Raw genomic sequence first — 26,804 nt, 5'->3', positions numbered from 1 at the left:
ATCCATTAACACAGATGGTAGCATTCCTTGCACACACGTCTTCCTCTCTTCCTTTACTACTGTCTCCTAGGATTCATTGCATCATCAGCCCATGTAGAGAAACCTCACTGAAGGCCGCACAAGTCCCATCATTGGGACGGACTATCATTTTTGTAACCTGTCTCCCCGTTGATGGACATCTGTGCTGCTCTTAGTTTCTGAGAGAGTGTAGCCATCACTCAGAACGACTATTTTCTTTTTTAACGTTTCTTCATTTTTGAGAGCGCATGAGTGGGAAAGGAGCAGAGAGAGAGGGAGACACAGAATCCGAAGCAGGCTCCAGGCTCTGAGCCGTCAGCATAGAGCCCCATGCGGGGTTCAAACTCACTGACGGTGAGACCATAACCTAAGCCGGACTCGGACGCCCAACCAACTGAGCCACCCAGCCACCCCCAGGATGACTATTTAGTGATGGTTCCTCCCATCTTAGCCTTGCTTTCTCCCTGTCTGTACTGAACCCCTGTCCCCCCCCTTGTCACCCCGCTCCTTACGTGCATCCCATTCAGTCTTTCTACTGCAAAATTTGTGGATTGTGACATACTTAATCCTCATGGAGGACGGGGCCCAAAGAGTCTACAGGTGCCACGGTGCCTGCGAGCAGAGAACGTGTGTGTGGATATCGTTTCCCTTGATGAGGCTTGCGAGCAAACAAATAGGGCGCTCCTGGGGTGGGCTCCCCTAGCAAAATCACACCAGCGTTTGCTTCCGTGGCGGATGTGCTCCTGCCCCTTCCGGGAGACAGCCCCGAACCTGGTTTTGCCTTGCGAGCACCTCCGGGGAGCACTGTGACGTGGCGCCTTCGCTGCGGGGGCCCGGGCTCCCTGCATGCTCTCTTGCCTCTGTTTGCATCCGGAGTCCCCGCTTTGAGTTCTCACGCCTGGAATGTGGCTTCGCCAGTGCTTGTCTCGGGGCCGCGCGGGGCAGGGGAGGGCGGCTTAGCCAGAGTCCCCGGCCCGTGCAGAGTCAAGGGCTGACAGTGTCGTGCCAGGAGGCGTTTACACCCAGGGGCCCCGGCCCCAGGCGCCGAGACCCGTTCTGGCCGCTCTAGTTGGAGGGGGTGTCTCTGCGGCACCCCTGCCCCGGGGCCGGCGTCCCGCGGGGCGCCGGGGCAGGGCAGCGGCACCTTCGCTAACTCACGGCCACTCGGCGTTTCCCGTGTGGACAGCGGCGGCTGCCGGGCCGGGCGGTGCCATGTTGTCCATGACGTACAGCGAGAGCCTGAGGAGCGTGAGCAGCAGGTGTCACTCAGACTGGGCCCTGCACCCCGTGCGCCAGACCGACACGCTGGAGCTGCCGCGGCTGCGGGAGGTGCGGGCGGCGGCCCAGGCCAGGAACATGGAGAGCTTCCTCCGCATGCACGGCCTCTCCCTGGACGGCTGCACCGCCCAGCGCACGGGCATGAAGTACCGGTAAGGGCCGGGCTGGGGCGGGGCGGGAAGGACCCTGCACAAGGCCGGAGCTGCAGCCCGGGAGACGGGGATCGAGCGTGACATTATCGGATGTCGGGGTAACTAGTTTGTGTGTGAAAAGTCCAACCCGGGGCGCCCGGGGGGCCCAGTCGGTGAAGCGTCCGACTTCGGCTCAGGTCACGATCTTGCGGTTCGTGGGGTCGAGCCCCGCGTGGGGCTCTGTGCTGACAGCTCGGAGCCTGGAGCCGGCTTCGGATTCTGTGTCTCCCTCTCTCTCTGCCCCTCCCTCGCTCTCCCTCTCTCTCAAAAATAAATTAACCCCCCCAAAAATTTTTTAAAGTCCAGCCACACCGAAATGTACGAAGAAAACGAAAGTCTTTTCTCCAAAGGGTAGTCCTGCCCTCGAAGATAAGCGCTGTTACTGGTTTGATTTATCCTCTGTGGGAGAACGTGGTTTCCTGAAAACGCTTTGCAGCAGGGGTTAGAGGCATCGTTTCATTTTTCTTGAGGCACCACTGGGACAAATTAATCATGAGGGGTTGGCTAGACATGAATTAACGAGAACGTCTCTGGTCATCTCTAACAACAAATTCATCCTGGTATCAGAATCCCAGGCTGGGTCCTGGGGGCAAAGATGTGCTGCCCCGCCCCCCATCTGACCTTAAGCTGGGCTGTCCTCGTGGGAAGCGGCTTTCAACAGGCAGCCTCTGAATTAGCACCTACGCTTGCGTCCAGGGCAAAGGCTGTGGCTTCATGTCCCTTGTGTTCTCCGGGTGATAGGCACGTCAGGCTCACTCTCCTTGGAACTTCAGAAGGACGTTGCCTTTAGCTGGCTCATCTTTGAATTCAGCATCTGGGGCAGAGCTCCGGCAGCCAGCCCACTTTCTCCTGTGAAAGCCTCGGAGAAACGGCCAAAGAACCCCAGAGCTGGTGTTTGCATTCATACCTTACGTATATGCAGCTTTGTTCCTTTGTTAAATTTGAATTTCAAATAAACGTTTCCTTTTTTTAGTATAAGTATATCCCACACAATATCTGGGTCATACTTATGCTAAAACGTTGTTTATCTGAAGTTCAGACTGAACTGGGTGTCCCGTGGTTGATCTGGCAGCCCTAGACCCTTGGCTTCCATCTAACACAGGCCTCCCGAGGTTTTTCTGGCTGTTCTGTGGGGAGGAGGGTAGAGACCTGTTGCTTAACATTTTGTCCTGTGGACAGTGTGTCTGGACCTTCGGTTCATTGTTTGAACGCGTGGTTGCCATTTAAAGAAACAAAACACTTCTTCTCGGAGTCCATTAGATGGCAGAATTCATAAGGTTTTGTATTCTGAATCCAGCTGTGTGGGAGGGACAAAGCGTCAGCTACTTTGGCCCCAGTAAGTCCTAATTCTAATGGAAATTTCTCAAGACTGAGAAATGGGGGGCAGGGAGGGGCACTGGCCGTTAATATTTGTCCTTAATTCAGGAGATGTTTGTTAAGGGTCTGTTAGCTCCAGGCAACTGGCCAGAAGCCACACAAACAAGATGGACAGGGTCCCCACCCTCACAGCCGGTGCGTCCTCATGTGGGGAAGCAGAGAAAAAAGCAAGCCACCACCCAAGGGCGTGAGAGAGGCCAGGCACAGCCCAGACCTTAACCATCTGAAAGGGAGACATTTGAAGATGTGGGCTAGAACCTTCCAGGCCAAGGAGACAGGGGGACATCTGAGGAGCAAAGAGAAGGCCCGGGTGGCTGGGCCAGAGCAAGGAAGGTAGAGGGCAGTAGGGTGAGGTGGGGCGGCTGGAGCTCGGCCTCCTCCCCTGGGAAGACCCCAGCCCCCTCCACTGTGGATACAGTTTATGATGGCAGTTGCAATGGAGTGCATCACGTCCCCAAAATTTCATGTCCACCCTGAACCTCAGAATGTGACCTTGTTCGCCAATAGGGCCATTGCCGATGTGATCAGTTAAGATGAGGCCCTACTGGGGGGGCCTGGGTGGCTCAGTCGGTTAAACGTCTGGCTCTTGGTTTCAGCTTGGGTCATGATCTCACAGTTCGTGGGTTCAAGACCCACGCCGGGTGCTGTGCTGACAGCTGTGGAGCCTGCTTGGGATTCTCTGTCTCTCTCTCTCTCTGCCTCTCCCTCGCTCACTCTCTCTCTGTCAAACTAAATAAATAAACATTAAAAAAAGAAAAAAGACAAGGCCCAGCTGGAATAGGGTGGGCCCTAACTCCGATGACAGGCGTCCTTATAAGAATATCATATCATAAGAATATCACATGATATTCTTATAAGGACGCCTGTCATCGGAGTTAGGGCCTTATAAGGGCCCTTATAAGCCCTTATAGGGCCTGTCTTATAAGACACACAGGGAAGAAGCCACGTGGTGGTGGAGGCAGAGAGTAGAGTGTCGTGGCCACGAACCTGGGAATGCCTGCAGCCACCAGAAGCTGGAAGAGGCCAGGAGCGTGGTCCCCTGGAGCCTCTGGAGGGAGACGGCCCTGCCCACATCTGGCTCTCAGACGTCTGGCCTTCAGAACTGGGAAAGAATCCATTTCTGTTCTTTGAATCCCCGTTCGTGGTGCTCTGTTATGGGAGCCCCAGGACACTAACATGGGTGGGTACGGGGACAAGGACAAATCTTATTTGCCTGACACCCCCCCCCCCCCAGCCACCGGAAAATCTGGGCCACATCTGAAATGTGGGGAACTAACCAGGGAGCTAAGTACCCAGGGAAAACTCGCTTCCCAAGTTGCAGAGGAGACCAGAAAACCACCGTGTCTTTAGCAGTTGATGGGCCAAAGGCTGTCACACCCACGCGGCCCTTTCTTTATCTGGCGGATTTGATCTTGCTGCATCCAGGGGGGTTGCAGTTATCTGGAAACAGGGGCCTCCACAACTAACACCAGCAGTTATTAAAGATCCCAGATAAATGCCGTTCCACAGTTAACGTCCCCACCAGCAGTAGGGCTGCGACTCTGTTAAACTCGGTCTTAAATATTAATGTAAAAAAGATAATGCCTTCAGATAAGCAAGGGGACAGCTGTGCCCCAGGCCCGGGCGTTTTATCTGCCGAACCGAGCCTGCAGCTTGGGAAAAGCCTTCGTGTTAACTTCCTCCGCTTTTTAGCTTTCCTCAACTCTTGTGATTAAAAAAAAAAAAAAAAAAAAAAAAAAAAAAGCATCGAATTTTTAAATCCGCACAATGCACGTGTAAGCTCCCCTCCCCACACCCACCTGGTGGTAGCAACGGGAGGGTCCAGAGATGTGGCCTCAGAGATGTGGCGCCGGGAATGAACCCCAAATCCCCCCAGACCCACGCGGTCCCTTGCCTGCTCTGATTTCAGCTTAGACCCCTCTCCCTCCCGCTCAGGAGGCTCCTTCCTTCTGTATCTCGAAGATGCTAAGCTCCGTCCATCCTCAGGGCCCTTGCACATTCTCGTCCCCCAGATCTTCTCACAGCTGGCTCCCTCCCGTCAGTCACATCTTGGTCCTTTGGGAGACTTCCCCGAGTGCCTCGTCTAATGACATCCTCGCAGGCGGTCCTCGAGTGCACTGTCCTGTCCTGTGGTCATCCTCACATCCCCCTGCTGTCCCTCTTATCTGCACTCCCTAAGAGCAGGGCTTTTGTCTGTTCCCAGCACCTAGAACATCCGGAGCCTCGATGGTATTGAATGCTGCTGGCCTTAACCCCCTTTCTAGAATATTCCCCTGTAAGATGTGTCTCCTTCCTGCTGCTTCCTCGACCACGGTTCTGGAGGCTGGGTCTGCGTCTCTGTTGCAGCCCAGATGTGGAGGGGGGTGGGGGGGGAGCCCTGGGCAGTGAAGCTTGGTCATCAGCCCCTGGCACACCTGCGCGTTCGGACCCTAGACCATGGGCTCCTGCCACGAGTCAGCACTTGTCACCAGGCACTATTTGATTTGTGGTCGGGTTCCCGGAGCGGATTCTACGTAGCTGCTCAGTTATTCCTAGGAGATCCCTTGCAGGTGGGCCATCAGAGAGGGCTTCCTGAAAGAGCTGAGAATCCAGGTGTGCCTCAGAGGGCAGGTGGGCAGGACAGGTGTGATTCAGAGGACCCGGTGGGGTGGGGGGGGGGGGTTGGGGAGGAGAGGCAGGAGAAAAAGAGCAGAGGCCAGAGAGGGATGATGTGTGGACCAATCTCAGAAGCTAAGTGGGGGACAAGTCCACCTTGAAAAATGTCCTATACTGCGTTCCTGCATCTGCCACAATGAAATACCACAAATGGTGGCCTAAAACAACATTCTCTCACAGCTCTAGAGGCCAAAAGTCTGAAATCCAGGTGTGGGCAGGACCCCATGCCCTCTGAGGGCCCCAGGAGACGACCCCTCCCTGCCTCGTCCAGCTTCTGGTGGCTGCCAGTGTCCCCTGTGTCCCTTGGCTCACAGACGCTCCGGTCTCTGCCTCCATCTTCAAGTGGCTATTGCCCGTCTGTGTGTATCTGCCCATCTCCTCACAAGGACACCAGGCATTGGATTTAGGGCCCACACTGCTCTGGGACAACCTCACCTTTACCTGACTACTTCTACAAAGACCCTACTTCCAAATAAGGTCACAGATACAGGAGTCAGGACCTCAGCATGTTTTGGGGGATGCATTCCCACCCACAACAGGTCCCAAGGGCTAAGTCAACTCCTTGAGCCTACTGAGGCCCAGGGGAGTGTCCCGGGAGGAATCCGGGCTCCCCGCAGGTACCTTTGTGACCTTGGATGAGTCACCTGGCCTCTCTGTGTCTCAGTTCCCAGTCTAGAGAGTGGAGACCACAGGCATTCCTCACGGAATCGTCTGGAGGACTGCATTAGGCAATGACATCACTGAGAGCTCCAGGCTTGGCTGCGGGTGGGAGAGAAACTCTGGTCCTGGGGATGTGGCTCCCCTGTCCTGTGCGGACAAGGAGCAGATGTGGAAGGGAGGGAAGGGAAAGAGGAGGGAGGAGGCGAGACCAGCCGGTCTTAGGGAAGAGCCGCTCCGGCACGACCAGGAGCTGGGAGGATGGCCGGCGTGGGTGACTTGTGGGTCTCTGTGGAGGGCCGACCGGGCCACGGGGTCGGCATAGCAGCCACTGCCCCCACCACGGAATAGGAAGGGCCGCGGCGGGCCTAACACCTCCGCCAGTGGATTGTGCTGTAACCAGCTGACAGCACAGCCCACCTGGCCTCGGGAATCAGGGGCCTAGCTGTTAGCAGTCCAGACCCCCAGGCCTCCACCCCGAGGTCTGAGGGGATCCACCCCTCTCGTTGGACAAGGATGGGGACCAGGATGCTTGGTTCTGTATTGTCCACCTAGGAAGGCAGGGTCAGCACAGCCCGATCCAATCCACAGACAGCACCAGGCAGCCCCCCGGGACTGCCCCCCAGCCCTCACCCTTTAATCCAGGGCTCTGAGAGCGGGAGCCGCTCCATGGGAGGGGCCCTGCTCACCCTGCTCACCTCCCACCCTGCCACCCCTGTGAATGAGGGCGGAGCCAGCGTCTGCCTTCCTTGCTTGACCCCTCTGTGCCTCAGTTTCCCCGGGTGTGGCAGGGTGCGGTGGGAGTTCAGCTACACAAAAAGGGCTTGGCAGGACGGCTCAGTGAGCACCGTTTCATTGATAGTGCGGTGGCCATTGTTGGTGCCTCGGAGGTGCTCCTGGCGATGAGGCAGGAAACGTACCAGAAACACTTACTCAGGGCTTGCACAACTGCTTTGTACACGCATCAACTAAGAAGCAAAAGGAGCTGATTGGAAGCCACTTAGCCCTTTTCCCCTTCTGGTGACTGGGGTATGAGGTCCTGAAGGAAGCCCCCGAGGGGTCTTCGGCTCTTACCTGCCAGACGACACCTCCTGCAGGAAGGTCACCGGTCTGCCACCTTTTGCTCTTAGAAACTTCAGGGGCCAAGGACCTCCCATCCCACTGCCCCACTGGAGCAGCCCCCAACTCGTCAGCACCCCCCCCACCTCCTTGGTCAAGAAGTCACCTTTGGGTGCAAAACACCCTCCATTTGGCACGGTCCAGGCAGCCTCGCGGGTACAGGGGAGGCACCCGGGCCTGTACAGGACGCAGCCGCTCGTCCTCACTCGTGAGTGACTATTGCAGTCTGCGCTTTTATTTTATTTATTTTTATTTTTTCAATGTTTATTTCTTTTTGAGACAGAGACAGAGCAGGAGCAGGAGAGGGGCAGAGAGAGAGGGAGACACAGAATCTGAAGCAGGCTCCAGGCTGTCAGCACAGAGTCCAACACGGGGCTCGAACCCATAAACTGGGAGATCGTGACCTGAACCGAAGTCAGATGCTTAACCGGCTGAGCCACCCAGGCGCCCCAGCCGTCTGGGCTTTTAAAAGCCATCTTTAAAACTTTTGCTCCAGACCTCGAGGCCTCCGTGGGCCTCACTCTGCATGGGGAGAGTGCCCATCACCTCCCCACTGAGAGGCTGTCACCATTTTGGAGGAACAGCCTGCCTGGGCCCCAGCTTTCCTGTCTCTCCATGAGCTCCCGGGGCAGGTGGGGCACAGGGTGGATCCCAGGTGGCTGAGCCAGAAGCTTCTATTCTCAGAAGCTCTCTATAGTGGCATTCTGTGGATGAAGAGGAGAGCTTTGAGTTGGGGTGGCCCTGCCTCTAATCACAGCAGGAGCTAGCTGCCTTGTTTTCAGAACAGCAGGTACCACGGGGGCAGAAAAAGCACCACAGAGACGGTTCTGTATCCAAATCCACCAGCCATACTGACGCTTCTGCTCAAAGCCCATTTCAAGTCGAGCAACGCAGGTCTGGAATTCACCCTCTTGACCTAAACACGTTCGAAAGGAGCAGCCCTTTGGGGCTGACATTTAACCATGGCAAATTCTGGTCAAGGGTTTAAGCTTCCAGCTTTTCCCCTCTTGCCTAATTCTTGCGACCTCCTAGGAGTATTGCAAGTCGTGACCCCTGTTTGGGGCAAGTGGAAAGTTACAGATTCTGGCCAGCCTTTAAAAACCTACCTGCTCCGCCTGGCAGTTCTCTGCTGAGGACAGCACCTGTTTGCCCTGGGTTTCCCCAGGGGAGTGCTGAGGTCAAATATTCATCGTTTCTATGACACACTACAATGGGATGGAGTGAGGGCTGGGACTCTATCACAAGGCCCTGCTCAGGAGTCCTGCTGACGTCTGGAAGGAGTGCGTCTTGCAGAGAGGAACCGGCAAGCGGTTCCCAGCCCCCTGATGTGTCGCTGGGTAGAGCGTCGTTGGCACTTGGAGAAGGAAAGGGTTACATGTGCTTAGGGAGCTGGCTTCTCTGAGGTGATATCAGAGGGCGAGGAGGACTTCAAAGGCAGACAAACAGGAAGGATGCTCTCACGGGAGCAAGAGTGAGACTGAGGCCCAGAGACTTTTGAGGCAGGTGGCATTTTGGGGGGCAACAGCTTTATGGGGATATAATTCATATACCATACATATGTTTAAAGTATACAGTTCAGGGGGCGTCTGGGTGGCTCAGTCGGTTAAGCATCTGACTTTTGGTTTCAGCTCAGGTCATGATCTCACGGTTTGTGAGTTTGAGCCCCGAATCAGGCTCTGCACTGACCGTGTGGAGCCTGCTTCGATTCTCTCTCCCCCTCTCTCTGCCCTCCCCTTCAGTCTCTCTCTCTCTTTCTCAAAATAAGTAAACTTTTAAAAAATAACAATAAAGTATACAGTTCAATGATTTTAGTATATTCCTAGAGTTGTGGAAAACTCACCACAATCAACTTTAGAACATCTTAAGCACCCCAAAAAGAAACACTATACCCACATTAACTATCACTCCCCAATTCCCAATTCCCGCCCCCTAGCTCCTGGCAACCACTAAGCTACTTTCTGAGACAGAAAGCTATGTCTCAGATTTCTATGATAGCTGTGAATTTGCCTATTCTGAACATTTCATATAAATGGAATCATATACTGTGTGGCCTTTGTGACTGGCTTATCTCACTCAGCATAATGTTTTCAAGGTTCACCCATGTTGTAGCATATACCGGTGCTTTATTCCTTTGTATGGCTGAATAACATTCTGTTGTATTGGCAGGCAGACCATATTGTGTTTATCAGTTCATCAGTGGATGAACATGTTGGTTATTTCCACTTTGGGGCAATGATGAATAATGCTGCTATGGACATTTGTGTTCAAGTGTTTGTGTGGGCATATGTTTTCGGTTCTCTGAGCACATACCTAGGAGTGGAATTGCTGAGTTGCATGGTGGAGCAGATGATATTTTACCCACTGTGGTGACTAAGTCATTGTGATTCTCACTTAACTTGGTGCTGCCTAAAGCACACCATCTGAGGCACCTCTGAGGAATGGTAAGATGCCAGATCTGATAGTTTTCCAGAGCGCAGAGAGATGAAATATATAAGGAAGAAAGGAGTAGAGGGTTTCCACATCCCCTAGACCAGGTACACAGCACAACCAGAAGCTCTTGATGAAACACAGCTTCCCAAGCCCAGCCCGAAAGCTGCTGATTCAGTAGATCGGGGGGGACCCAGGCATCTGTATTTGTAACAAGCTCCCCTCCCGGGAGGAGCAGAGGCAGGCTTTGCCCCTGCAGCCTCTTTGGCAGGCCTGTGGGCTCCCTGAAGGCCAGGGCCCCGCTCGTGGAGGGGCTCGGCACTACAGGTTGCCCTTTGATCTTCTCAGGCCCTGCCCACTCGAGAGGCTCAGGGAGGGCCAAGCAGGCCTGTGGCTTATGTGGGCAGGTAAGAGACTAAGGCAGAGCTGGGCCTCTGGGTCCTGAGGGCCCCCTGCTGGCCTGTGTAAGTGGTGTCTGTGACCTGCCAGGGCTGCCTTGGCAAAGGCCCCAGCTCCATCCCTGGTCCAGGTATCACCCTCAGGGTGTGTCTCCTGCTGCTGTGTCAGGCCTGTGGCCCTGAGGGTGTCAAAAGGGGTACAGTGACCAGTGCAGAGGTGGAGGTAGAGTCTTGCACATGGGCCTGTACCAACTGCCACCTCCAAAAAGCCCTTCCTTCGGGGCGCTCAGGTGGCTCAGTCGGTTGAGGGTCTGACTCTTGATTTCAGCTCAGGTCATGATCCCAGGGTCTTGGGGTCAAGCCCGACATTAGGCACTCTGCTGAGTGTGAAGTCTGCTCGAGATTCTCTCTCTCTGTCTGCCTCTGCCCCTCTCCCCCACTCATGCTCTCTCTCTCTCTCTCTAAAATAAAAAATAAATTTTTTAAAAATGTACAAAAAGCCCTTCCTTCCTGCTGAGGATCCTGGGAGTACATGCCATTTGTGATCTGACCGTGTTCTGTGTTCTGCATTGGACACTGAGAACACTGAGGCCCGAGGACGAGGTCTCTTGCCCGAGGATGCCCAGCTCAGGAGCAGGGAGGCCAGACAGGAGCAAGGTTTTATTCTTAACCTCTGTGTCAAAAAGGCAGGGCCGGGGCTGAGAGCGAGTTCAGACACCATCCATCGTGAACATCTTTAGGCGGATTCATCTTTGGACAGTCAGCTGGTTGGGAAGGGCCCTGTGGGTCCAAGCCGGGAGAGACAGAGAGGCTTCTCAGGCCACGTCTCTCATTTTGTCAGTGGAGGCCCAGAGAGGGCAGTCCCCTTGCCTGCGATCACACAGCAAATTAACAGCAGAGCCTGAACTAGACCCCGATCACCTGTCTCCCATCTAGCTCTTTCTCTGCCCCTTCCTGCATGGCAAGAAAGACCCCAAAAGGTAGCTTTGGCCAGGGCTCACCTCACAGGGTGAAGGTGGCATGTTTGGGGTCAGAGGGCAAAGCCAGTCCCTCCTGCCATGGGGGGGGAGGAAATCTCCTTGGGTTTCAGGAAACCCCATGAGCTTTGTTCCAGGAGGAGAGCCTTGCTCCCAAGTCCATCCTGAACCCATGAGTGTGGGAAAGAAGGCTGGGGTCATGGGGATGGGTGTCCTCATTCACTCATGCATTCACGCATACATTCCAGAAGCATTTACTGAGTGTCTGCTCTGCTGTGAGCTAAGAACTGTGGAGTGCCAGAACTTCTCAGGTCTCTGGCCCCACGACCCCCAGGCTTCTCTCCTCGGGTCGTCTAGACGGAGAGGTCTTTTCTCCACATTTCGGGTGATTCTCCTTCTCCTCGTGCTGGTGGAAGCCCCACTTTGTGGGGCAAGAACCAGAGGCAGCTGGGGGTTGGGGGGCACGGCTGGCTGCCTGTCCCCGTCCCGGCCCAGCGGCTGTCAGCCTGGAGCAGCCAGGGCCAGCCTCCCGGGGATCGGCCAGGGCGGGCGGCGGAGCATCCGCGTCATTAATAATGAATCGCTAGATGCCTCCTGCGCTTCCCACCGGTCACCTAATTTACTTGGCGGGGGCGCCCGACGGCCCGTGGTGTGCAGAGCCAGGAGTTGGACTCTGGGAAGCCTGGGGAAACAGCTGCTCCCCTGAACCCCCCCCCTCGCCCCCGGCAGCCCCCAGGCCACCACCCTGACGGGAGGCGCCCTCCCTTCTCCCCTCTCCCCTGGAGGAGGGCGATGTCACGCGGAGGTCGGGAGTAACCTGCAGCCCAGCCCTGCCGGACACCGCCGGCCTGGGGACTCTGGCAGCCAGAGCCAGCCCAGGGTGAGTGCAGGGGAAGGACCAGTAGAGCCAAGAAGGCTGTGAGCGGAGAAAAAATGGCACCGCCCCCACCTGGATTTCCGAGTTCCCTCCGATAAGGTCTTTCCTCGCATGCTTCTGGACATTCGATTCCCTTCTCTCGGACACCGCACAGGATTTTTCTCTCGCTGCCTTGGGAAATCCTCGCTTCCGGAAGGAGCGCCTCGCAGCTTCCTGGCTTTCTGGGATAAAGCCTTGTCCTGGGAACAGGAGGACTTCTAGGGGCAGTTGACTGCAGAGCCCAGAAGGAGGGGGACGCAGCCAGGAGCTGGGCCCCAGCCTTGGCATGCAGGTGTCTTTTGTGTGCTCAGAGCACAGCCTCAAGGGCCGGGGCCCCGAGGAGCGGCTGGGCCGGCCGGCTGCCAGCAGCCCCAGCCTGGGCTCCCGTGGCCGCTTCCGCACCGTGGCCATGGTGGCCCGGAGCCTGGGACACCTGTCAATGCAGAGCCTCCCGTGTGCCGGTGACGCCAGCGTGAAGCAGCCAGGGATGAAATATAGGTACGGGCTCCGGGGTGGCTTCTCAGGGTCGAGGCTGCCTCCCCCACCACCCCCATCAGGGAGAGCCGGGGAAATCTGCAATCCATTGTCAGATTTGGACACTCTGCGTGCTGAGAGGTGGCGGAGGGGGGCGGGGGGAAGAGCTCCTAGCACTGGGTGGACTGGGTGAGAAACAACATCGAGGCTTGGCTCACGTTCAGCCCCAAATTTCTTTCTTCACCACCACAGGGCTAAGATGTATGATGGTTTCTCTTCCTTCTGCCTGTTTGTTTCCTTTGTTGGGGGGTGGGGGCAGTGGGCGGTGGTAACAGTAGCCAAACCATCCATGTGATGGTTTCCAAGACTCAGGGATGCTTTCTCTTTCTGGGGACCACCGCCAACACCGGCCAGAGGGCCTCCTGCCCTCCATGCCCTCCCCTAGGTGGTCTTTGTGGTTAGGCCCTCATGACAAGCATTGGTTTGATATTCAGGGACCATTGAGTGAACCATGTGATGAAATTCATCTTCCAGACCCCAGGCCGGGGTCCTCCACAGGCAGGACCACCACTCGGCAGGGCACAGAGCGGCATCTGGACCCTCCTGCTGGTGGCTTAGCCCAGACTGCACTGTGTACGTCTGCCTGGGCTCAGTCCGCCGGTATGTGGAAAGGGTGCAGAGCATGAGCGTCAGGGGCAGGGACCTTCCTCCCCCTCCTTGGATGTCACCCCTTGTCCCACCCTGGGCCTTGCTCAGATGCTGGGCACATGCACCCAGGTGGAAGAGGAGAGTCCCCGCTTTGTACCAAGGACCCCTGGGGCCAAGGTCGGAGGGCACCTTGCTTGGCAGTCTGGCCTTTCTTACTATGAGTGTTTCTGTATGTCCACCCTTAGGCCTTTCTAGAATGATGTTCCTGGGAGATGATGTTACAGCAAACAATCTGCTGCGGCTGGACCCAGAGTCACATAGGCTCAAAAAGAGCCACAGAAGATTCTAGTTGTATTTGAGGAGAGTGTCTGGGTGTCTAGCTGGTGGTGCTGACAACTTGAAAAGTAATGAGAGATTCACTCCTAACACCTGAGATGTTTAGCTTGAACCTGCCCCAAAACCAATGCCTGAAGTCAGACCTCGCGTGAAAGAACCGTGTGGAGTTCCCTGCCTCCTGGAGATGAATTTTGGAGTAACTCTGATTTCTTTTGTGCCTCTGCCTGTATCCCTTCCTTCCCTGGGTCCTTGGGGGTGTTTGATATTCTTTTATGAGCCTTTGGTGTAAAAAGGCTTGTGTTCCCAGCCTCTAAGCTTGAGGAGGACAATCCAGATTGGAATTCTCCAGTCTTGGAGCCCTGCCGGCTTATCTCTTTTTGTTAAGTTGGGATCAAAAGCTAAGAGTAAACAGACTATATGTTTCAAGCTAGGTACCTGTTACCGGCTGATACTTTTAAATCAGTCCCAGGATCATTAAAGGAGTTAATATGAGTGAGATCATTTCTTAAAATGTAAAGTGCTGTGTAAATGGAAAATATGGCTATTCACATGATTTCCCTCCTAAGATCCTGTGGTCGATTAAGGAGTGAATCTCAAAGAGCCTGGTTGCTCAGGATTACCGCGTGTGCATAGGTATGTGTGTGTGCATATCTGTGTGAGTACACACGTGGGCACATGTATGCATATATTTGCACATGCGTGTGTGTGTGCATTTGTGTGTTCAGGTATGACACATGCTGGAGGCAGGGAGGGCGAGACGGATGATAAGGGGGTTTGCAGTCCAAGAGGCTGGGTTCAGATCCCAGCCCCAGCACTTCCTAATTATGGGACCCCCCCCCCATCCGTCCTTACATGTGGCCTGGTGAGCTTTTCTGGACTACAGTGTGGGGGGAGGAAGGCGGGTTCTACCTCTAAAGGAAACGTCGTTGCCTAGAAGCTGAAGTGGGAGCCAGAGTCCAAACCATTGGGTACCTACCCTTGGTGAGCACAGGGCACCTGCCTTACAGGTAGATACCTGCCCCTCCTGGGGTTGCTGCATAGTGACTGTCCCAGCACCACGGCTTGGGTGCAGATGACGGCTGCAGGGGGCCTGGTTATTTGCCCCCAACTCCGATCACCTTAGGAAGCTGGCCAGAGTGGGGGAGGCCTCCAGCCACACCCTTTGGTGCTGAGGGAACAAAAGGTGGGTGGCCAGAGCGCCAGCCACATTCTTGCCGGAGGGCCCAAGAGGGGCTCCGTGGTGGGAGAGGCGTGATGCCAAGCCCTGTGAGTAAGCGGCGGGGCCTGGCCTCAGGGCCTGGGCTTCCCACCCCCCAGTTTCCCAACAAGCAGCCCTGAGACCCTGCGAATGTCAGCTGCATTCTGAGGACGAAGGCCCAGAAACCCAGGCCTGTTCTTAGGGAGCCTGGAGTCTGTGAGCGCGGCAGACCTGTGAACAGGTAATCACACACAGCCTCCCTCCTCCGTACGACAGCTGATCAGAAAGTGGCCTGGTCCCCAGCCCCGGTCCAGCTGAGGCTGAGATGTCTGGGGCTCCCCCCACCCGTCGCGGAGCAGTCATGTTTGTAAAGCTTTTCACCCGGAGGTACCCTGTCCCTTCTCATCCCTTCTCCCGAGGCCTGGCAGCGATGGCAGAACTAATACCATCATTTTATCAGGGAGACAACTTGAGCGGGGTAATTGCAGCATCACGCGGTGTCCTAGTTTCATTCGATTATTCCTGTGGGCAGTGGGTGGAAAAGCAGCTGGAGAGCCTGGGTCGGAGGCGAGGAGCCCCTTCTGGTGGGCGACTTTCAGCCACAGACCCAGGTGGACACAGCCAGGCGTTCTGTACCCTCATCTGCCTGTTGCTAACGCCGCTCGTCTCCCTGAACGCGCAGCCCGTTCAGGCATTTGGTTCCATGCTGGTAAAAGGGAACTCCGAGAGGACGTACCTAACGCTTAGCCTTCCTCAGAGCCTGGCCAGGAAATTGCTTCCCACGGTCACAGGTGGGAGCCGGTTTTGCAGAGTCGGGAGCTCAGCCCCCCTTCCAGCACCTGGATTTATTGAGAGCAGGTGCCCGGGGCCCTGTGAACCGCTCCCCCCCCGCTGCCCGCCGGGCATTGCTAACGGGGTTCTGGGGGTTTTCGTGTCCTTGCACATTTCCAGGGAAGGGGTCTGTAGCCTTTATCGGCTTCTCAAAGGGGCCTGTGACCTCCCAACAGTTAAGAACCACTGATCAGTGTCCTCTATCCTTTTTGCCTCGTTACCAGACTGCTTTTAAGCAATGCTCTGATTTCTCGCCACGGGTCCCTTCTAACTAGCATGGGGAAAATTGTCTGCACCGTTAAATCGGCCCGGCCTGATGCGTGGTCTATAGGCGATGTGCTTTGCCTTTCTTTCTTTCTTTCTTTTTTTTTTAATTACTTTTTAATTCCAGTTTATTTACAGACAACAAAACAAAAATTACCCTCCTGCCTAGCAAGCAACAGCAATTCACACACGGTTTAAAGAATGTAAGAAAATTCTCAAGTCACGTCTTTTGACCACTCAGCCCTTGGATTTCATGCATACTCTATTTTAAATTTCTCATGGCAGATCTGAAGTTAAATCAAGTATTTTCCCACAGGCTTCTGGAAATGTGGTAACACTGTGTAAGGCTAAGGTATACCACATAAAGATCTGACGTGTGTGGGTGCACTATGAAAGGGTCACCACGATACGTATGGCGACTGTCCCTCACCTCACACATCGTGCCTTCCTTGAGAGCAGCCAGAGATGCCAGGGGCTCTGGGTCAGAACATACGAGACATGCTGAGGGCACCCTCAGGTTATTTCACTGATTTCTAAGGGGAAAAAAAAAAAACTACTTGACTGGTCCATTGCTTCTCACGTGAGGAAAAAAGGCCTCTGTGTTCTGTCCCCTGTCTCTTGGAAGTGGGACACATGCAGAGTCCGTGTTCTGTGACTCTGTGCCCCAGGGGAACACGTGTTATCTCGTGTCATCCTCTGGGCCGGCCCTGTGAGCCCATTCTACAGAGGGGCACACTGAGGCATCACGAGGTTACATCACACACCCAAAGACGCATAGCCAGGGTTTGAGCTCTGGCTTCAGGTTTCTCTTTCAGGGAGCCTCTGCTCCCTCTGCCCCCCTCCCTGAAAGAGAAACCAGCTGCTGTTCTGTTCTGTACTTTATTTAGGGAAAATCCCAGCCCTCCCTGCAGGAACTGTGGGCTGGCAGCCGGGCTGCTTTTAATGGGAAATTTGAACAGAAGCCTGCGTATTCCAGAACTACTTTAAATTTGGAGACACGTGAAACTGTTTTCAAACCGCTTACAAATTTATTATACCCCCCTCCCCACCCCCCACAACCACCTGTGGATCTTGGGACCAGGAAACCGAAGCTTCAGAGGGCCCGAGGGGGCCAGGTTTGGGGGGAGAAACTGAGGACACAGCATCCACTAAAGTTGGAAGTGGGGTACTCCCAGGGAAAAGCTGGGGCCCTCTGGGACGGAGGCTGGGGTTCACCCTCTGGGTCTGTCACAACTCTCTGACTTCCCGGTGCCTGGCCGGGTGTTGCACCCGGGGGCCGGTCCCAGGACTGAGATGCCGGCAGTGGGGTCCCCCTGAGGGTAGTGGACTCCGACCCTGCCCTGGCCAACTTCCCCATCTGGGCAGCTTGCATCCTGGGTCCCCCGTAAATGCAGACAGGGTCATGCCATCGTGGTGGGGAGCATGCTCTTGGAGCTGACCGCCTGGGTGGACTCCTGGCTTCGCCGCTCCTGGGCGGGTCCGGCATGCTCTCAGGTCAAGTGGGAATATTGGGAAAAGGAAGGTGCCTGACCCACAGAGCTGTGGAGGATCCTCCACGAGTTGCTGTCCCCGCAGGCCCCCAGCCGGCCTGTGCTGGGACAGATGGGCATCCAGTCCTCAGCAGAGCACTGCCACGCCTACATCAGCCTTGTTTCGCCCGTGAAACAAGACACTGTCCACTCCGCCAGCCTCTCTCTGGGGCGCTCTCCAGGCCCCACCATGGGCACCAGCAAGGCCCAGCCCGTGGCCGAACTGTGGTGTGTGTGTGGCAGGGGCGGGGGCAGGGGGGCGGGAAGTGGACGGTTGGCTCTTGACCCCCAGGGGGCAGGTGAGCTACAGTAGGACTCTCTCCAAAGGACCCGTGGCCTTCAGAGCCTCAAAAGATGCATTGACTAGGGTGGGGGGCTCAAGGAATACGGCACTGGGAATAGGGGGGGCCTGCGCCTGGCTGCCAGGTCCTGTGCCACTCCTGAGAACTCACACCAAGTTTGTTTTCCAGGAACCTGGGCAAGTCGGGCCTGCGGGTCTCCTGCCTGGGGCTCGGTGAGTGTGGGGCCCCCTTGGTCCAGTGCCCCCCAAGGGAGCAGGGGCTTTGGGGGGTGACTCAAGGGGCCACTCCTGGGGGTAAGGGTAGGGAGCCAGGATGGGGGGGACGCTGGTGAGGCTGTTGCCATGGCAACCAGGAGGTGGGGGTGTCCTAGGGGAGAGAGGGGGGAGACGAGGCAAGTTATCAGGGCCCTGTGCCCACACAGCCCCCTGCCTCGCGCCAGAATATTAGAGAAGCACGCTGGCCCCAGGTGTGTCTGGAGACCATCTTCGTTCCTCACGTGGCAGAGTCCTCATAAAGGGCAGGTGGATTTTTTGCCCGGATGTGAGTTCTGCTCCCAGAATACACTGTCCCTCCCCCTCCATGGAACACACAGTATGCTTCCGCCACACCCCTCCACACACATACACGTGTATGCCGTCCAGCAAGAGCGCGGGCTTGGCTGTCAGACGTAGCCTGTTTTCCGGGAGACACCCCTCATCCTGCTCCGTGTGGCTGGTCACCAGAATGGGAGCCGCGTCAGCGTGAGCCCCAACGAGCAGCTCAAAGATCTGCGCCCCGCTGCCTGCTCCAGGCACGTCCTGTCCCCCAGGTTGGTGGCCCCAAGAGAGGAAGACTTGCCCTGAAGGCCAGGTGTCCACACGTGCCGAGGACATGCTCACCGCAGAGCAGGGGGGCACGGTGGCCTGTGGCTGCCCCCCACCCAGGCCCTGCAGCCTGAGGACTGAGCACTCTGGGGGAGGTCCAAGCTCCCTGGGGAGGCTCTCTGACTTGAGCCTGTGTGTCTCCTTCCAGGAACATGGGTGACCTTCGGAGGCCAGATCACCGATGAGGTAAGACGGGGCTCCCTCGGCCCCCAGGTCCCAGCAAGGGCTGCCCATGCCGGGCACATGGTAAAGTCCACCACATGAACCACTGGGCCTGTGCTCACAGTGGCCACCGCAGCCTCCCTCTTCCTGTTCTTCAAGGGTGCCTTGACCCTTTGGGTAGCGGGAACGGTGAGGTGAGCCACGGCAGTATCGAACGATCTTGTGCCTGTGCTTAGCAGCTGGGTGCCTTGGGGCGTCCATGAGTCTCCTAAAGGCACAGGAACTGCGGCTTCTCACCTGCACACCTGTTCCACCACTAGCCAGGAAAATTCAGGGAGCGCATGCTTTCCAAATTACAAAGCCCGATGGATTTCTAAGCTGCTCCGACAGAGAACACCCACGCAGATCTGGAACTTCAGTAAGTATCCGTGGAGGGCATTCCGAATGCGGATTCAGCAAACTTGACTGCAAGCTGAGGACTCTGAGTGGCTCCCCATTCTACCGAGCTCCTAACTGCGTTTCCCGGAGCTGCCATCGAAGGTACTTGCTGGGGCTTCTGGCTTCCCACTGCCACACAGCGTCTGCCGTGGAGAGGCGGGTGCACCCCGGGCTGCTGTGCACGTCGGGCCAGTGAGTGAATATGCTGGAAATGAGAACAGTGGCATTTGCTTAGAGAGTCCTGGACATCTGCACAAGAAGCTGTCCTCATGTCTGCCCAACGTACTCTCAGAAAGGTCACGTTTAAAAATTAATCAGTGAGTTCATCTGAGACCGTGTTAGCCGTGATTGCTCTGTTCGTTTTCAAAGCAGAAGCTTTGCTTCCGTCAAAATCGAAATGTATTTAACTTGTGCTTTTGTTCCGTTTTGGTTTTGTGGCAGTCGCTGGTCCTCGAAGTCCCTTGCCCTTGCTTTGGGGGTTCTGGCTCTGGACTATCTCAGGGTAAAGTGAGGGGTTTTTAAGGTGCAGGGAATTGTTTCGCCTTCAGCTACCAGATTGGTTCAGAGCACTTGGAATATAAAGTCAGAGCCCCGGAGCCCATGTGGTTCACCCTAAGGAAGTAGTGGGTGACTCACCTGTTTCCCTTTTGACGTGGAGGGGAAGGACTTATTTTCCCCCACGTGTGACGTCTTTGTGAGAAAGATACAGAGAAGTGGCGAAATCATAACCATCCAGTTAGGTGACGTCTTCACCAACAGATACATTGCGCCCTGAGTATCGATTAACGATCCAGTGGCGGCCTCGCTGGTTCTGGCCTCCGCCGCGTCTCCGTCCTGTATATAGTGACACGTGTGAAGATACCAGAAGTCGTTTCCAGGTGACACAAAGCTGGGAGGACAGCGGACACAATAGATGACAGATTTGGGGTTCTAAAAGGTCCTGGCAGGCGAAAGTGATTGAGCGAGGGAGCAAGCAGAATTTTCGTATTAAATCCTACATTTAGTGTCCAACAAGATCAATACGTCAAGGATGAGGGGCCCACCTCGCCGCGGTTCAGATGGATGGCCGGGTTTTATTCTCTAGCCGGCTGGCTTCCTGCCCAGACCAGGGTGGCCACGGGCCACTGCGCATTCCAGACGGGTGCCCCACCTGGAGCACGGTGTGTCCAGAGGAAGGTGCTTGCCCTGCCAAAGAATCCAGAAACGGGGTCCTGTTTTTAGAGCTCCCTTTTGTACATAAGACGCCGTGATGCCGGGGAGATACAGAAACAAGGAGCCGGTGGATTTTCTGTGGCAAAGTGGTGTTCCCCGGCAGGACTCTGCAAACGGCAGTGAGCAGCATGGCCCTCGGGCCAACTCTGGCCCCCAGCCCAGTTTTGGTTCTTTTTTTTTTTTTCTTTTAACTAAGTATATGAAACATAAGATTTGCCATTTGCATCATTTTTATTGTGGTTAAGTATGCATAATATAAAATTTACCACGTTAACCGTTTATAAGCGTACAGTTCAGGGGCATTAAGTACATTCCCTTTGCCGTGCAACCATCACCACCGTCTATTTCCAGAATTTTGCATCGCCCTAAACAAAACTCTGGAACCAATGAGGGAATAATCCCCCAGCCCCTGGGGAGCCTCTATTCTACTATCTCTATGAATTCCACAACCAGGTGTTTATAAATAAAATTTTATTGACTGGCGGCCACGCCCACCCATTTACATATTGTAATGGCCACTTTCCCAGAACCCCACCGCCCACAAAGACTGCAGTCTTTACTCTCTGGTCCGTCCCAGAAAAGGTCTGCCGTTCCCGGCCTTCTGGGTTCACAGCAGCTCGCTGCAGATGTCTGTGGGGCTGTGGCCCCGGGGAGCCTGGCAGAGTGTTAGTAAAGCTCTGATCATGTGGCCTGGTGTGGGGGCCGCCCTGGTCAGAGTCAGGTTTCCAACCTCTAGTCTGGTGCCCTTCCTGTGACCTGACACGGCTGCTCAGGCGAAAAACTCCTCTTCAGAGCATGCGTTCAAAGCGGCCCGGGCATTAAAAATCTAATAAGGATAGTAGCTACAATCTTTACATTTATTTATTTTTTTAACTTGTTTAATGTTTATTTTTGAGAGAGAAAGAGAGCGTGAGCAGGGGAGGGGCTGAGAGAGAGGGAGACACAGAATCCAAAGCAGGCTCCAGGCTCCGAGCTGTCCGCACAGAGCCCGACACGGGGCTCGAACCCTCGAACTGTGAGATCATGACCGGAGCCGAAGTTGGACGCTCAACCGACTGAGCCGCCCAGGCACCCCTAAACTTGACATTTATCATGACACTCCATCCTCCATCGACCCAGGGAGGTAGTGTTAGCCCTATTTCGAGGACACAGAGCTCCAGAGACACGTCAGGTGCCCGAGGTCTACCTGGAGAATCCTGGAGGGGGGCCAAGGTCTGGGATGGGATGGGTTCCTGGTCCCCCGAGTAGGAGCGGAAGGGAGGAGGCCCACGTGTCTCCTAAAGTTCCTCCTGCCATTAGTTTCTGATGTTGGAAATAGCCACTCACAAAATAGAGGCCCCATCACATAAAGTAGGACAACGCCCACAGAGCGGAAGTCTTCAGAAGTCACGTTTTGAAGAATGACGGGAACAGGCCCAGAGAGAGTGCGTGGATAACAGCACCTGCAGCGGTCTGTGTGTTAGAGCCGTAGTTCTGCAGGGAAAAAGCATATATTCACATAGAAAAACCCGAAGAGGAATTATACCAAAATCCTAGCATTGACAAAAATAAAAAGCCCAGCCCTGAAAATTCCCGGGCCCTCATTCTCTTTCTCACCGTCCTGGTGTGGTTAGGATCGTGTTTATGTCTTTCTGCTAAGCGACAGGTGAAATGGGACGGGTGTCCTCTGAGTCAGAGCCTGCTAATCTTCCGTGCATGGCGGCCAGGGCCTGGTTTGTGCGAATTTGCCCGGCTTCCGTCCTCCGTGGGGGTGGGATCTAGGCGTGTTCACAGCACTCGTGCTCTAGCTCAGTGAACAGGAGGAGGTCTCCCTGGCACAGGAAGGGAGGAGCAAGGCGTAGACAGGGGCAGTGAGGAGGTGGTGGGGGAGGGCGGTCTGGAGGCCTCCGGGGCCAGCTGAAGACGGTCTCCACCCAGCTCGTGCCTGGTGGGCACCCGCAGAGTGCCAGGTCCCTGTCATCGGCTGCTATCTTTCTGGGGAGGGGGACAGACCGTAAGCACATCTTATCTCTGAGGGAGAGATGTGTCCTGTGGCTGCATTAACGAATTACCACCAACTGCATGGTTTTAGAACTACAGAAATTTCTTTTCTCACAGTCCTCTGTGACCACATCACTCCAGCCTCGGCCTCTGTGGTTACGTTCACGCTCCTCTGTGTCAGATCCTTCCTCTGCCTCCCTCCTACAAGGACACCTGTAGCATTCAGGGCCCACATGACAATCTGAGAGCATCGCCTATCTCAAGACCCTTAATGTAGTCACATCTACAGAGACCCTTTTTCTACCCAAAGGACCATTCACAGGCTCCAGGAGCTGTTATTTAGTCAACCACAGAGAACAAGAAAGCAGAGAAAGGAGTTCTGGGATGTGGGCTCCCAATTTATGCAGGACGATCAGGAAAGCTGGAGTGAGAGTGAGCCATGTGGTGATTCAGAGAGAGAGCATTCCAGGCCAAGGGAACAGGACTGTCCCCAGCCTCCAAGAGGCCACAGGAGGAGCCTCAGGTCAAGAGATGGGATCAGAGGTGAGGGAGCAGATCTGGTGAGGACTTTGGCTTTGACCATCCATGGCAGAGAAGCCACTGGGGATTTTTGGACAGAGGAAATTTGACCTGACTTAACTCAAAAGGCTCACTCTGGCTGCTCCACTGAGGACAGCCAGTCCCTCCCGCCAGATGGTGGGGGCTGCTTTTCAAGTTGTAATGTATGCATGAACCTCCTGGAAATCCAGTTAAAATGCAGGTTCTGCTGTGACAGGTCTGGGCCAGAGCCTGGGATTCTGCATTTGCGATGCTGATGCTGCTGGTCTGTGGACCGCACTTTGCTCAGGTAGAGTGTTGGAGGCAAGGACAGAAGTGGAGAGAGTCAGGGGCTACCACAGAAACCCAGCCGAGGGCATTCTGGCTTGGACCAGATGGCTTCAGTGGAGGTGGGCAGGGGGGGTCCGATTTTAGATCAGCTTCAAGGGGGAGCTGGAAGGACCGGCCAAAGTTCTGATGCTGGAGTAAGAGAAAGCTGGGCAAGGAGGAGGCCCAGGTGTTGGACCTGCGCACAGGAAGGACAAGACACAGCAAGCTACCCTCCTTCTACCACCCCCCTCCACCTACTCTCCCCCTTCCTGCCTGACAGACTCCTAACCATCCTTCAAAGCCCAGCCGTGTAAATCCTGACCCACACTACGACATGGAGGAAACTTAAAGGCACCAAGCTAATGAGATAAGCCAGCCAGTCACAGAAAGACACTGTGAGACTCCACTCATATGGGGTAACTAGGGGAGTCAAAAATATAGAAACGGAGAATAGATGGGTGGGCACCAAGGGGCTGGGGGGGAGGGAGGCATGGAAAGTTAGTGTGTCGTGAGAACAGAGTTTCTGTTTGGGGAGATGAGAAAGTTCTGGAAGTGGGCGGGGGTGATGGCTGTACAACATGCATGTACTTAATGTCACAGAACTGTATACTAAAAAGGTTAAAGTGGTAAATTTTATGTTACGCATATTTGACCACGGTTTTTAAATCGTTTTAACTAGTTTGGGTTGATTTCCAAGATGTAGCGTGCGAAGAGCAGAGAGCAGAATATCCACAGTGGGCAGTGTCTGAAGTATCAAAATAAAAGCCCTGGCCCTGAGTCACCTCGGCTCAGAACCCTCCCCAGGAGGCAGCGTCACCCCCAAACCGTCTGTATAACCCTGCCTGGGCCCAGCGCCGGGTGCTCTCCCGGGCAGAGCTCGGGCAGCTTGGTGGGACGCACCCCGGAAAAGTCTGGATGAAGACAAGACGAACTGGTGAGGGAGCCTGCTGTGCCTGGAGCGCTGAAGAGCAAGAAAGCGACCCCCGAGGTGGAGAGAGATGCATGGGGGTTTGGGGGAGGCTCCGGGAGGGCGCCCGGACGCCTCCCGACAGCGTGATCACACTTAAGTGCCAGTGAAGCCGTCAGCCCTGCAGGTGGATCCAAAACATCCCCCGCGGACAGCCTTACCACCCCCTGGGCTTTCTGACTCAAATGACAGCTGCTGACTGAGGGGAGTTAGCTTTGGCCTGCTCAGTATCAGAAATATTTGGGGTTCCTTGCCCACGTTTGAAAAATCAGGAAAGTTTTACCACCCCCAAATTCCCTGGATCTCTGGCTTCTCTTGAAAAAACTCAAGGAGTGTGGTCACGCTGAGCTGCCTTCCAGGGGCAGAGACGGAGTGTGGGTTCCCCACCGGCCACCGGCCTCACCCTCCATACCTGTCCGGCCCATGGGGCTTCTGAGTCCGGTATGGAGAGAATCTCTGCGAACCCAAATGTGGCTGGCTGTTCGTCCTACGGGTTTTGAAGGTTGTGGAGTGTTACCGAGCCCACCCTGGGCAGCTGGGGACGCAGGCTCGGCACCCGAGCTGAGCTTTGAGGAGTGAGGGGCGGGGGAGTTTCGCCTCCACGACTCTCAAAGGGACACCTGCGCTGTCCAGAGGACCGGCAGAGTTCTCCGCTGCAGCGTGGGGGGGCTGCTGATGGCAGGGGGGCCTCCCCCGGCTGCTCGAGCCTCACCCCCACTCCCAGTGGGTCACTGCTGCTGAAGCGCGAGCTCATACTTAGACCAGCCTGGGCAGCAAACTCTGGCCTCCCGTGAGGCCAGCGTGCCTGCCGGCCGAGGGTGGCATTTCCTCCACCTGCAAACAGTAGTAACATCATCCTCGTGTGGTTGCTGGGAAGGCATCGGGCATGCGGCCACAGGACACGTCGTAGCCGTAGCTTTAAAAACGTATTCATTTCCCGCCCCGCCCCCCGGATCTATCGCCCTCCTATCGGGGGGGGCTGTGTTCAACCTGGTATAGGTGCTAAGCTTTGTGATGACCCAACAGGTAAGAGTCCCGCTTGCCTGAAACTCGCAACCCATAAGCTGTTCCTTCTTGTGGGTCCGCTGCTGAGAGCTGCCTCCATGCCTGTCCCTCGGCAGGAGAGGCCGAACGGAGCCCCGGGTGCAGGGCCTGGACCCCCCAGCCCTGGCAGGACAGGGGACCCCCCAGCCACGAGGCGATGCCCTGGAACCCCAGGCACGCCCCCCAGCCTGGCAGGACACTAGCGGCCTGGTTTTCTCATTTCAGATAGCAGAGCAGCTGATGACCTTGGCCTACGACAATGGCATCAACCTCTTCGATACTGCAGAAGTCTACGCGGCGGGCAAGTACGTGTCTTTTCTCGTGGGGAAAGTGTGGTGCAGGCCCTGGCTTCCCTGGGAAGAACCAGAGCTGCTGGTACTCCGGTCCTTGTTCCCAAACGTCCACAAATGGGCCTCCCACTCTGCCTGCTTTTCTAAAGTCTAAGTGGCTTCAGAAGGTGTTGTTTGTATGGGGCCAGAATTGCAGAACACTGGGACACCGGTCACTTACTAAACTCCCCATGTATCCAAACACAGAGAGGACCACAGTCCCTCTGGTGCCTGAGATGCTGTGCTGGGCCAGAGCCTGATTAAGCTGTCGTCCGTCCCCCGCGCTCCTGCGGCCAGCACCACATGCCTGACATTCCCACGTCTTAATGGTACAGTGAGGGCTGTAGGGAACGGCAGGGCCTCTCGAGCTGGGGGGGAGCAGAGTCTGGCCAGCCGAGCACTGTAGGAAGCACTTCCCATCTTGGCAGTGAACTTCCCTACTCAATTATGTAAAAGCCCTCTTCAGCCAAGGCTGCTGGCTTCAGTTTTAAAGACTAGCTGTAATCAAATCATCCACTCTCCTGCATCGGGTTTCCAAAAGTCAGCTTTTGTTTGTGAAGTCATCTGTTGGCTCTCTGTTCGTCCTCCCTCTGGCCCCTCCTGCCTGGGGCGAGCCAAGTTCCCATCAGCTGGGTCGGCTGCAGCCGGGCTGGCTGTGCACCGTGGCTGCTGCGGGGCCAGCACCTGCCTTGAGGGCTCTGGGTTCTTACCTGAGGCTTGAGTTGAGGCCCAGAGCTCTGAGAATCAGGGACCCAGCAGGGCGTTTTCTCAAGTCTCAACCCAGGGTCTGAGGATCTGACAGCCCCAGGAACCTGCACTGGGACCCCCAGATCTCCTCAGTCCCTGTCAGCAGCCCTCTGCACCGCCCCCCCCCCCCGGTGCTGCAGCCCCCTCCTAACCCCTCCCTGCTGGCAGCTTCTTCCCATCAAAGTGAAATGCTTTCCAGACAGATGAACCAAGCAAAGGGTCAGAGGTAGAAAAGCCCGATGCGGATGCCAGGCCCGCAGGCGTTCCCTGGCCCTGCTCCTGCCTTGGTTTCGCTGCCCATGAGAGCACGCGGCAGACAGCTCCAGGCAGCCTTCTCGGGCTCCAGATGGCCTGGCCCCGTGTACAAGCCTTGCACACCCCACTCCACAGCCGCCACACTCCCTGTGTCCCTGTCTTCACTCCCCCCGAAGAACTGGACACCCAGGGCTGGCATAGCAGGGCAAATGCACTGGGTACCTGGCAGCCTCAGGGCCTCTCGGAGCCCCTTGCCGGCAGCCGGGGACTCAGAGCAGCTTCCGGTGGGTTATTGTTACCCCTGGAGCCCACTGCCCTCATCCTGTCCTCTCCTCCGCACGCCTC

The 26,804-nt window shown here is 55.8% G+C and overlaps 1 protein-coding gene across 1 annotated transcript in view; it reads left to right on the top strand.

Annotated features, from left to right (window-relative positions):
- The first annotated feature begins 1,211 nt into the window (after positions 1 to 1,211).
- Positions 1,212 to 26,804, top strand: part of KCNAB2 (potassium voltage-gated channel subfamily A regulatory beta subunit 2) — a 39,678-nt gene continuing 14,085 nt past the window's right edge. The window contains 4 exon segments of the mRNA XM_053899068.1: positions 1,212 to 1,448; positions 17,764 to 17,807; positions 18,607 to 18,644; positions 25,354 to 25,433. Coding sequence (XP_053755043.1) covers positions 1,231 to 1,448; positions 17,764 to 17,807; positions 18,607 to 18,644; positions 25,354 to 25,433 — 380 coding nt within the window. The 5' untranslated portion in view covers positions 1,212 to 1,230.

The sequence above is a fragment of the Panthera pardus genome, unplaced genomic scaffold (assembly GCF_024362965.1).
Source record: "Panthera pardus isolate Hobbes unplaced genomic scaffold, ASM2436296v1 HiC_scaffold_11, whole genome shotgun sequence".
NCBI classification, from domain to species: domain Eukaryota; kingdom Metazoa; phylum Chordata; class Mammalia; order Carnivora; family Felidae; genus Panthera; species Panthera pardus.
This window is presented reverse-complemented; position numbering and strand designations above follow the sequence as displayed.